Consider the following 12,850-nt stretch of genomic DNA (forward strand, 5'->3'; position numbering starts at 1 on the left):
TTTCATTTCACGCGAAGAAATAAAAAGCACAAGATACTTACTGATGCTCATAGCAAGATGTTCTATCTATGAGGGATATCATCACACATAAGCTTCCTACCTCGATCGCAGTATACTCAAACTATTTAGGAGGATTATTCCAAAATTACTGACACCACTACTTGTTTAAGCAGAGCCTATGAATTTGCTTTTGGAATGTCAACAATTTCTTACCATCTGCCTCCCACTCCTTCTCCACCTCCAGCACTTTCTTCTGCACAAAGTTCAAGAGCTCCATTGAGTTGGCCATCCAGAGCATCAGGGGCTGAAGATCAGCGGCGACGTCCTCCACACTGAGCGAGCCAACCTGGCCCTGCTGACTAAAACATCACATGGTTAGAATTTACGGTGAGGTCGGGGACTATGCCAGAGTCTCATTACTTTTATTTTCTCAATGCACTAGTGTACTAGGGTAGGACATTGCGTAACCATCCTTGATTATTTTGTTAAGTTTGGAGGGGTATAATTACAATCAGAGATTTAACTTTGCTCAAAATAGAGAGAAACTGGGTAATGGGAACTAGGATTCGTCAATTTTAAAACTCCACAATGACAGTGATGGCAAGCTGCCTCTGACTTATTATCATATATTCTTCAGTTTGGTCAATACAAAGTTTAAGGAGGAGCAGTCTTTCAAGGGAGAGAAAGGTGCCACCTTTCCCAGAGCAGCGATTAGATGATGATAATGGTACACCCAAGTCAAACCTCATCCCTGTCCCTTTTATAATGCACCATAGTCAAGTCCTCTCCCTTTCCGAACCTACCAGTGTTTTTGTTCCGCATCCTGGGACTATCTTGTGTAGGAAGATCCAACAGCATAAGTATCCCTAAATTGCTCGTATACCACCACGTATTCTTTATACCTGTCACATTTTTTATAGTTTCAAAAACATACATGCCTTTAAAAAAGATATCGCTCAGGGCTGCTATAGAATAATTTGTGAACTATAATTGTTCAAGTAGTTTTTTGTTAAAGAAATCATGCAAAGTGGTCAAGGGTCAAGACTGATTTGCAGATGACTTGGTTTGAACTGGGGTGGCACAGTGAGCAAATGAATGGTGGATTTTACCCAGCTCTCTTGACTTAGGGTGAGTGATTGAAAAGTTTCATCACTCTGTTCATCATCTTGTTGTGTTTGCTGTGTTTGCCCTAAGTAGCCAAGAGTATCCCCAGGTGGGTCCCTTGCTTGCTGTGCCACTGGATTCAAGGTAGCCTGGCTGAGGAGGGGTAAAGCCCCGAAACCAGTCCCAGGATGCTTGTTTCCAGTCCAGGGAGAACCTGGCCTGGCAGTTTGGCCTAGACTGTTCCCATGAGGAAACAGAGTCAAGACTGATTTGCATATGGCTGTGTTTGAACTCGGGTGGCATAGTGAGCAAAAGGACGATGGATTAAACCCAGATCTGTTGACTGGGAGTGAGTCGTTGAAAAGTTTCAGCACTCGGCCCATCATCTTGTTGTGTTTGGATAATTCATTGAGGGCATTTACGTGTACAGGGTCTTGAGGACCCATATACGTCATTGCCACTTGTGGATGATTTGGACAAAGTGGTGGCAGCATGTTAACATTAAAAGGCCTTCATTATTGAACCGACATGGCTCAAGGGACTCAATTCATATTATTGCTGTGAGCATGCATTCGCTGCTCTAATATGCAAGGTGGTCAGACAAAAAATGTCCCACCTTCCTTCTGCGACAGGTCCAGAATCGGAACAAACAGGTCAGGAACATGGCCTCCACATTTGCTATGGGCATTTTGCAAGTGTGCATGCATTACCCAAGTTTGTCCCTGAATGAGCAAATGTATTGACTGTGAAAATGCATTAAATGTGTGAATGCGTGTATTTGGCATTCTGCCATCCTATACTTACAAGAATTCGGCATTTTGTTAACAGCAGAATGGTAGAAGCTATAACATGTCTATCAGGAGACTTAAACAAGAGGCGGATCTCCCAAGAGCGGCAATCCTGACAGGCCAAAAAGGAGAGGCATGAGAAAAAGCAACATTAACAGGATTAGGGCAGCCTGCTTGAAGTGAGTGGAGGCATACCCTGAGTAATGATCAGAGTTGGCCTGCCCTACAGCGACATTGAATGTGGGCCTAGCAGGCTCTGCCACTGGCTTGGAGTGGAGTGAATGATAAATCAACTCTTTTTATAACCCAGTTCACTCTGAAAGCTGTCATGGAGAAGTCCAACAAAAACAATTTCCCCACCAATAAGCACTCAAAAACACAAATCCATAAATCTGTGAGCGCTTACTTCTCTGGCTGCTTGTCTCCAATTTCTTTGATCTTCCCCTGTAGGTAATACAAGTGGAAAGCAGCCAATTAGAGGTTGTACTTCAAGACAGTTCCATTTTCACTTCCTACAAGTACCACAGAATGCAGCAGCGACATCAGAAATTCATGACAAAGTGGAAGTATGCACATCTCGCCCTGAAGACTATCCCTGCACCGTTCATATGGTCAAGAGTTAAAACTAGCCAAGTTCTCCGAGCTATCCCTGTCCATTCAGCAGTCAGTATTATGAGAGATTAATTTGTGTCCAGAGATTTACAGTCTGCTAATCGCTTATAGCACTACCACCAACCTCAAGTATCATAATGATTTCTCGAGTGCAATCATTGCTTCAGATAGCTAAATTAGCTTACTTAGTATTAAGTGAGTGAACTTGAAGAGGGGACACTTTGTGCAGAAATGTTCTGGCTCACACCTCGGATTATAACGTTTTATTGATTATATTTTTGAATAAAAAACATTAATTACAGAAGATGAATATTTAATTGATGTATCATTTAGTAGATCCAGAGATACATGACAGAAAATTAATAATTTACTACTATGGTTAACACATACAACTAAACGCTGGATTTTAAAAGCAATCTGATGCAATAGTGGAGATGGTAGCATATTTTGGTCATCCAGCTTTCATGAACTCGCCAGACAACCAGCAAGAGAGAAAATGCCTTGAGAAATAGAATTGTTTATAGGAAAAGGCTTGTACCAGAGAAAACAGCTGTCAACTAGCACTCAGGTTTTAAAAGTCAGTGACATGTACTGTATACTGTTCCTTTATCGAATCCTACGGAAGGAATTTTCACTTTCAAGAAGTGAACACTCTCACTGGGACTCTTTTCAGGACCAATATGAAAGTCACTAATCTCCCTACTTACAATTAGCATTTACAGCTTGTTCCTCCCTACCCAGTGCCTTTATCAGTGAAGCGTAAGGAGGGATTCTTCATTTGTAGATGTATGCTCTTTCCAGAATTGCTTAGGTAACACAATTAAGTGCCACAATAAATCTCCAAGAGGTCATTAAAACAAATATACTAGAATCGTAAAGTTGTAAAGCGGCAGCTACTTAAATAAATATTGAAAGAAATTGTTTCACTTTCACGTATGTGTATATATTTGTATGTATGTGGTATTTTTATAGCACAAACCAAGCCAAAAGGCAGCAAAGCACTGTACAGAGTGACCGATAAGCATAAATTCAATGCATTGTGACATAGTGTTCTTTAAAAGAGATGCATCTTAAAACTTTCCTAAATTGAAACAGTATTTGTGCGCTTCTGATGGATATGAGTATGTTGTTCTAGATCCTGGGTGCAGATGAAAAAAGCCTGAATCCTTGTTTTGTTTTTGGCACTTATTAGTCTGTAGTCTAATGGTGTCCTGGCTGTGTTTTTGCCTAGAACCACCAGAGATGGTGAGCTTGTCTGCAAAGTAAGGGGGAGGTGATGTCTTTGTAAATCATACTACTGACTTGCAGATGGTGCGGGCTAGCAAAAGGGTGCTAATAGTGTTCCATTACGATGAGTGTAATGTGATCATATTTCTTCAGGCCCTGGAGAAGATCTGCTGTGGTGTGTAGGGTGCCACGTTGGAGTCTGGGAGGCCATGCAGAAGGGCATCCCCACTACCAAGATACAAGAGCACCAGGGCTTGAACAGCAGTACTGAAGTTGCTCTTTGGAAGAACGTTTCACTTTCTTCAGAAGTGAGTGCTGGTACCGGGTCATTTGTTTTGGCGGGGGAAATATGGTCCATGAGGGCGAGGTTGGTGCCCAGGGTGAATCAGTGAAACTTGGGGTTCAAAGCCATCATGATTCATGTCATTGGATCACTTTTTTGTTTGTTGCTCCTGGCAAATAACAGGTATGCTGTCTTGTTTGGGTTCGGCTTTAGACAGGCACTGGACAATCATGCCTGGATGATGTACCGGTGTGTTTGATGTGATGAATGTCTGAAACACAGGTGACTCTCAAGTAGAGTTGTGTATCATCAGTGGTGAATCCTGATTCTGCTGTCTGTGAGTAGGGCAGCAAGCAACTTCTTTTTGAGAGATTAATGTTGGAAAAGGTGCTAACTTAACCGGGTGACCTTTTCATAAAGTGACTTGTTATATCATCAATATGAAACAATTGCTCATCAATATGGAAGAGGTTGACCCTACCAGCTGACATTACTTTAGAGTTGTGATCATTGCAGTAGAAGAAATACTCATTACACGACTGATTCAGGGTTATGAAAAAGGGATGCAATCTTAAAAACAAGCATCTGCAATGCAATAGGTCTCGCATTTATGCAAGTTGGAGCTATTAGCATTGTAAATGACAAAGCCTTTTATGTTTTAAAAACCAAAACATAAATAAAAGGCATTGTCATCAAAAATAACAATAGCTCAAACTCTCGTAAATGCGAGACCTATTGCATTGCAAATGCTTGTTTTCCGGCTGCAGTGACAGCAGGCACATCGATGTGCACGTGCTACAACTGCTCACTTCTCACTAGTGGAGAAGTTACAGCATGACCTCATGCCAGCTGAGTCATGCGTTGAGGGGGGGGGAAATCCTTTAAAGAGAGTCATTTTCTCTCTGGATTTCCCTTCTCTTTTTGAAACTCAGGAGCAGCAACATTATTGTGGTGTCAACAGGGCTTTAAGTGGAAGCTTTTTCAATATTATATACTAGCTGTAGTTTCTGCCTATTTATCTTATGCAACTAACAATAATTGACTCCGCCAATAGTCCTGCATTGTTGTAGGTATGATGTTACTTGTATCATATATCTGGATGCAATGACAGAAACAGCAAAATGCAAGTCGGGGCACTCTTTTTTACCGTATGTGTTTTTGAGCCACACCCTTAATTACATTGGCCACGCCCCTTTGAAGGATTCCCCTCCAGTTTTTTCATCCCACTTAAAGCCCTGGCTAAAATGCATCTAGTGTTTGGATATGTCAGCAGCATCACTGTGGCACCTGGTGACATCTCTCAGCCTCATGGTAATGAGAAGCTAATCCTTTAAATTTCACTATTTACACGAGCGTCCGACTTGTGCTCTGGATTTTCATGATTATATTGCCAGCTGCACATGAAAACAGTTTTCACCGTTTACTGTTGTCCGATGCGGTTGCAAAGTCGTGTAGAAAATCACACTTACTTTATGGCAGAAACTTCTCACTGAGTTAATTTATAACTCCAGGTTGTCATTAGATATGTGCCATTTTGACTGAATTTCTTGCAAACATTCATAGTATGATTAAAAGAAATCAGTCATCGAACATAACACGAACTTTCCGTACAAATGAAAAAAAATCCTGCTGTGGGTGTGCCCGGCTCAGTAACAATCATTCCATGAGAACATTTATTGTGGGAACTTGCAATCAATCAATCAATCAATCACAGAATTTGTATAGCGCGCTACTCACCCGTGAGGGTCTCAAGGCGCTGGGGGGCGGGGGGTCGCTACTGCTCGAACAGCCAGGTCTTGAGTTGTTTCCTGAAGGAGAGGTGATCCAGGGTCAGCCGTAGGTGAATGGGGAGGGAGTTCCATGTCTTGGCTGCCACGTAGGAGAAGGATCTTCCTCCGACAGTGGATTTCCGAATTCGTAGGGCGAGGCTGGCGGAACGGAGCTGGCGGGTGGGTGTGTAGAAAATGAGGCCCGTTTTAACAATGAGAGTGACGTTCTTCACTTTGCCGATCGTTGTATCCTATTACTTGTAAATAACTGCAACATGTGTTTTAATAATAGTGCTATTTTCTCAATAACCATTTGCATCCCTATTTGACTGGGTGGTCGCTAATCAGTAGCACGAAACGTTCCGTAGTCTGTTCTCTCTTTCTCTTGACTTTGACGAACACCTCGTTTGTAGAGCTTTTATTTCGGACAGCAGAACACTGAATTCCATAACCAGATGGATAAATCCACTGAACCACCAAATTCGATTACAATAGCCTGAAGTTGAAGCTATTATTACCTGGGCCGCTGTGAACTAGAGAAAGAAGTCCGTAAATGGCAAATTTTCCTAAGCATAGGAAGAAAGACCAGCATTGGCAACGCCAATAGAGTATTTGAGAGCCTGACCTTGAGATGTACAGTGGCCATTGTTTCAGAGCAAGCCGTTGAAAGGCAGACTTGCTGCTGGAAACAGCACACACACCCTACTGCTACACTACGCCTGTGGCTGGGACACAAAGCCTTAATCCAGATCACGCTGTGGTGCTACAAAATCCACTAGACCCACAAGCCCCCTTTCTATAGTGAAGACGCCAGAACGATGGATTGTGGGGTGGGTGGTTCATGGAGAAGGGGATTCATGCTGCTTACATGTGATACAACAGTCCCTTCTCCTGCCTCTCAAGCTCGAATATATCCGATGGGAACATGATCTCAATTTGTGACAGCAATCATTCCAGGGAAATTGGTAATTAACGCAGGTAATGACCATAAGCGACTTGACCTCCTTCGACAATGTCATTGGCTCCAAAATATCAAGTACATGATTAACTGCCTGTGATGACTGCTGTTCCAGGGATTGTCCTTTAACACAAGCTCAGGCCTGCGTGTCAGATTGAAGGATTCTTTTCAAAGCCCTAGACTTGCAGAGATTGCATGCGTGCATTGGACACTGCAGAAGCATCTCTTATGGGGTCTATCAATCTCCCTGCACAAGATAAAGTTCCAGCCCTGGGTGGTTCATGCGCCGATGGGGAAGGTCAGGGATTGAGTCATGCAGGGGTTGTTTATAATGATCGCAATTACTTCCCCTTCCGTGTCAGACATGAATGCATCATGTGAAATTGTGCCTTCCGCATCTCCAGTCTCAAACAGTGCGGTTATGGTGTGTGGTGATGGACAAGATTGAACAGTGGTGAAACGGTGCTGCCAGTGTAGAGGAGAACCCTACAACTTCTAAAAGGTGCTAGGCGCAAGATGCCTTGACACCATACAAATATACAACAGGTACTGAGCACACGTATAATAAATAATTCTGATGGTACAGTAGTTGAAGACAAACACAATTGACACCGTATCTATCCCGTTACACAGCCCCGCCGTGACCCATCATCCGAGGTCACCGCTTGACAGTCGTACCCGACTGCATCTCGTACAGGACACTATCCGTTTCGTACCATCGATCTACCCTTATCCCTTCATTGATTCCTACCATCACCGGTCCTCGATTCGTACCGCGCCATATGCAGCCCTGATGAGTCACAGGCTTCGCCCTGTTGATGAAACACTTGTTGGATGGCGTTTGTAAAATCCGAAAAAAGAACTACATAAAGCATCACTTATTGGTTTTACCATTCTACTGGTGTCAATCGTGTTTGTCTTCAACTACTGTACCATCAGAATTATTTATTATACGTGTGCCCAGTACCTGTTGTATAGGAGTACTAATGTATAGCGCAAAAGAAATGAAAGCGTGCAATTGGGTACACTGAGCCCCATGCAGAGTGGGGACGTGACGCAGTTAGCGCTATGAGCGGGAGCCTGTTGAACACGGATAATGGGAGGGGAGGGGGACAACAGGAGGGGGTCGGGAGCATATTGAACACGGACAATGGGAGGGGGGCGGGAGCAATGGGAACGTGCACAACAGGAGGGGGGCGGGAGCAAAGTGAAACACAACAGACAATTCAATAAAGAAGAAGCGCGAGCGCGCGCCACTGCAAGCCATGTGTTTCTATTATTGCGCCCGTGTGTGAACGCTAATAGAAACCACGTGACGCCTATTGGTGTCTATTACGCGCACCAAGTGGAGCAACGCGCCCACCTTTGGCCAATTGCGTGCAGTCTTTTTTAATAAGACGCACGCAAAGGCCAATGGGGTAGCACAAAAGGAATCGCACACGCACGAGCGTGTGTGCGATTACTAGGTCAGTGCCAAAACCCTGTTTTTGATTACAAAATGCCTCGCGCTGCGAAGTACTGCTTCGCAGTGCAACGCAAGTCGCGAGACCTAACAATTCAAACTTCTGAATTGTTCAGTGTTAGAATATGATTATATTCTGTGATCTATATCTTGCATTAGGTATGATGCCTTTATTTTGGGCAGCGTATACCTTATTTTTTTCATGTAAAAGAAATCTTGAATCAGAGCCAAAACATCTCAATTTTTTATATTCTCAATACTACAAATTGTGCTTTTGTTCTTTTTGCCACAAACCAGTTCTATTGTAACAAGCAGATGCGTTCTCATTTATTACAGCTACTAATGGGTTAGTGACGAAAACATATCAATTTGTGACAGAAATTAATCAAATGTTTTTAACATATTTTAGGCCAAACATATAGGGAAATGGGATGAGTCTTGCAGTTATGGCTAAAATCTGAAACTAAATTTTCCATCTGTTCAGCTTTTTGGCGAAATAACGTTGCGCAGAGCTGCTCTTAACCTTGGAAGTCTATGTGTCTGAGTGGATGAGTCAGCCCAACAATTCAAAAATATTGCTGTTTTCTGTGGCTGTCCGTAAATCTTATAGCTCTTTGTAACTTAAGGCAGTTATTGGATGTTTAAATCACTATTGTGTACGATTGTGGTTTTGTTGTTAAAGAACATTAGTCATTGAAGTCTAGGACCCAGGCCTGTTTTTAGGGAATAGTGAAGACGGGGAATAAGATCTCTTGGAAAAGGTGATGAGAATATCTCTCAGTCTTGGACCAAGTACAACCTTGTGCACTGACCTCCATACCCTCCAAGTGGCACAGTGTAACAGACTGCGCTCCTGGACCAACAGCCATCAGTAGCATTAAGACAATGGCTTGGCTTTCCAAAGGTTCTCCACACACATCCTCAGCTAACAGATCTCACAAGTTAGAGCTGATCTTCTCTCTGTCCCACTCAAATATTAGCACCAGTGGAGTCCCACAAGTAGCATCTCTCTCTCCACCCCATTTGAACATCTAGATACCTCTTGTAAACTTCTTTGAGAGCTACACGTAGGCTACCATATATTTGTGGATGACACCTAAAGTCTTATGATTCTCTCCATCCTGTCATTGGTCCTTGCAGTTTTCAACTCCAGAATAGACAATAGCACTATATATGAATATATGAATGCCTCTCTAAATCTTGGTTTAGTGGCAGAAGATATAAAACTATGCCACTGCCTAATCCTTTGCCTTAAATGCACAAATCACATTACTCCATCTTTGATGGTCCTTCTCTGGCTTCTGGTCATACAAAGGAAACAGGTGGAGACCTTATCACATGTGCATACAACTCTCCATGTGTCTGAACCCCTTCCTACCTCACAAGAGTGCTGAGGCTTCATCGAGTGACAAGACACCTGAAGTCATTATTCAAAAACCATCTCATCGTGCACCTTACAAGATTCAAGTGTTTCATCTAGAACTCGCTATTCTCTTCCTTTCATACTGAAAATGACTTCCCTAAATTTAGCAGAGCTCATGGGACTTTCCCTATTCAATAGGCTTTTAGTCAACTTCCCTTCCTTGACCTCTCCTTATTTTATTTCACTCTCTTCTGAGTTGATTATTAATCTATTACTCTCTGTTATCCCACTCTTTAAACACTGTAAAGTAATCTTTGGGTTGCTCTTGTGCTATACAAATGCATGAAAACACATGTTGATTTGATTCCGTTTATTATTTTGTGCTCAGCCTTCACATGGCTGCACTGGACTGAAATCAGCTACCCTGGAATTGCAGTAATCTACTCCACATATTCTTTACTCACTACAGCCTACAAACCTATGTGGGGAATGGGTGAGTGTGTGTGAGTAAATGTGTGTGCCCAAGTGTGCCTGAATGTAAGTGTTTTATCACCTGGCACAGCATATTGTGGTACATTTTGGCATATCAGGTCCATGTATATTATAATGGTGCACACATCTCACAAAATAAAGTCATTTGCATACTTGTGGGCATCTTTATTGTAAGTGAAGGCATCCATATATTACGTGGGTGATTTGTGAGATATAGGAGGAATTCAGGGAATGTTGGTGCCTACCCCTATCATAGCAAATGCCTTGCCAAAGGTGGCATCTAAAAAAACACTGTGTTTTTTCATGAGAATGGTAAGCTCTTGTTTTCGTAAACTGAGAAGCTGATGTTTAAGGGTAGGGGGCCAAATTTACAAAAATAATCTGAGACAAAATCCTAATTTAACGACTTTTGGTATTCACAAAAGTCATTTAGGAGTAGTAAAGTTAGGATTCCTAACTTTACTACTACTAAACTGAGACAAAATCCTAACTTTATGGCTTTCGGTATTCACAAAGGCATTTAGAAGTAGTAAAGTTAGGAATCCTAACTTTACTATTCCTAAATGCCTTTTGTGAATACCGAAAGTAGTAAAGTTAGGATTTTGTCTCAGATTACTTTTGTGAATCGAGCCCAATATGATTACATTTCCCAATGCATTTTTAGAGCAGATACCTGATTGATGACCAGGACTGCTTTTCGCAACCCTACTCCAGGAGAATACAGGCACATGGTGGGCAATATTTTTGCAAGGGGCAGGATGAAAAATTGAAAAAGTGAATGGTAGAAGTGTAATTATATGATATGGTATATTACAGGGAATGTGAAATAGCATTTTCTGAACTGCCTTATGGCTTTTTAGGGAAATTGTGCTGAAAAATTAAGCATTTTGCCACCAGTTGATCAAACTTATCTTAGGACTGGTGAACCTGATCAGGCTTTGTAATTGTGATTGTAATTGTAATTATATTTATATAACACTTACTACCCCTGACAAGGTGTTGAAGCACTTTATGGCAAGTAGCACCTACTCCAGAACCCAAGGTTAGTGGTTAATCTAGGGGTAATTGCAATCTATCATATGTTCTCAAGAAAAGTAAATGCATGGATTTACTCCAGTTATTTAGTGATAGATTTTATTAATATCAGTTAGGTGGGATCATTAGTGTGGACTATGTGGTTTTAAGTGAATGGTTCGCGAGATAGATAGAAATTGACCTAAAAAGTGTCCCCTTTGGATTGTCTGAAACCTGTGTCAAACCTACACTCCACTCAGAGGGAGTGGTAAAAGGAGAAAAACATTGTTTTATATAACCCTCCCCCACTCTAGTAGTGGCATGCTTCATCATCAGGTTCTCACTGGCTCCTAAAGGCCAGGGCGGGCTCAACCTTATTCCAGGGAGCTCTTAAGTCAATTTGTAAAAAGGCGGGCGTAGCTTTAAAAATTCCTCATCCACTCACAGGAATTCTTTTATTAGCAGGGTGGATGGGAAAGGTTTCGCGCTCCACTTGCTAAGGATTGTATAGCCTGGTTTGCTCTCTCACCCGGAGGCTCAGAGGGGACGCGATGTTGCTCCTTCAGCTGTGCTTGTATTTGTCGGGCATTGTGCTTCCCTAGGTTTCGATATTACATCTACCCACCATCTTGTTGTTGTGTTGACCCCTGCCCCGCCTCCCCCCTACCGCCTCCCTGCTGCCCCTCCCACACACGAATAGAGGGCTTTCCTCCTACCCAGCACCTCTGTGACCGCTTGGAACTCTTCCATACCGGTCGCTCCCTCAAGCTGCCTGGCTCCAGCCCGTGATTGCCCACAGCTGCTACCAATCGCTCCTGCATACCGAATTTTGCTATCTGGTACTGTAATAATATACTGCAGTTGTAAGCGCATTGTGCATTTACTCTCAATTGACTTATAGCGCTTTGTGATTGCTCTGGGTACTAATTTCGCCTTGTATTTGTGGCTTTAAATTCGCTCTCCACTTGCTAAGGATTGTATAGCCTGGTTTGCTCTCTCACCCGGATTCTCAGAGGGGACGCGCTGTTGCTCCTTCAGCTGTGCTTGTATTTGTCGGGCATTGTGCTTTCCTAGGTTTCGATATTACATCTACCCACCATCTTGTTGTTGTGTTGACCCCTGCCCCGCCTCCCCGCTACCGCCTCCCTGCTGCCCCTCCCACACACGAATAGAGGGCTTTCCTCTTACCCAGCACCTCTGTGACCGCCTGGAACTCTTCCATACCGGTCGCTCCCTCAAGCTGCCTGGCTCCAGCCCGTGATTGCCCACAGCTGCTACCAATCGCTCCTGCATACCGAATTTTGCTATCTGGTACTGTAATAATATACTGCAGTTGTAAGCGCATTCTGCATTTACTCTCAATTGACTTATAGCGCTTTGTGATTGCTCTGGGTACTAATTTCGCCTTGTATTTGTGGCTTTAAATTCGCGCTCCACTTGCTAAGGATTGTATAGCCTGGTTTGCTCTCTCACCCGGAGGCTCAGAGGGGACGCGCTGTTGCTCCTTCAGCTGTGCTTGTAATTGTCGGGCATTGTGCTTCCCAAGTTTTCTATATTACATCTACCCACCATCTTGTTGTTGTGCTGACCCCTGCCCCGCCTCCCCGCTACCACCTCCCTGCTGCCCCTCCCACGCTCCGCCCCCTCCACTACCCATTTAAGTCGAATGCCCCAACGTGCAGCGTCCACGCGCTGCGGTTGCGCCGAAGGTGCGCCAAAGGTAAGCCCGTCTACGCCCGTCCGCGCCAAGCCCGCGCCCAACGCCAGACCCCCTGGTT

At 43.3% G+C, this 12,850-nt stretch overlaps 1 protein-coding gene across 1 annotated transcript in view; it reads right to left on the reverse strand.

The window, feature by feature from the left end:
* Positions 1-12,850, reverse strand: part of RASIP1 (Ras interacting protein 1) — a 284,208-nt gene that overhangs the window by 107,273 nt on the left and 164,085 nt on the right. Inside the window, exons 6-7 of the mRNA XM_086930409.1 lie at positions 2,299-2,336; positions 214-359 (exon numbers count right to left, since the gene is read on the reverse strand). Of these exons, the coding sequence (XP_086786535.1) occupies positions 214-359; positions 2,299-2,336 (184 nt within the window). The remainder of the gene's footprint in view (positions 1-213; positions 360-2,298; positions 2,337-12,850) is intronic.

The sequence above is a fragment of the Lissotriton vulgaris genome, chromosome 7 (assembly GCF_964263255.1).
Source record: "Lissotriton vulgaris chromosome 7, aLisVul1.2, whole genome shotgun sequence".
NCBI classification, from domain to species: Eukaryota; Metazoa; Chordata; class Amphibia; order Caudata; family Salamandridae; genus Lissotriton; species Lissotriton vulgaris.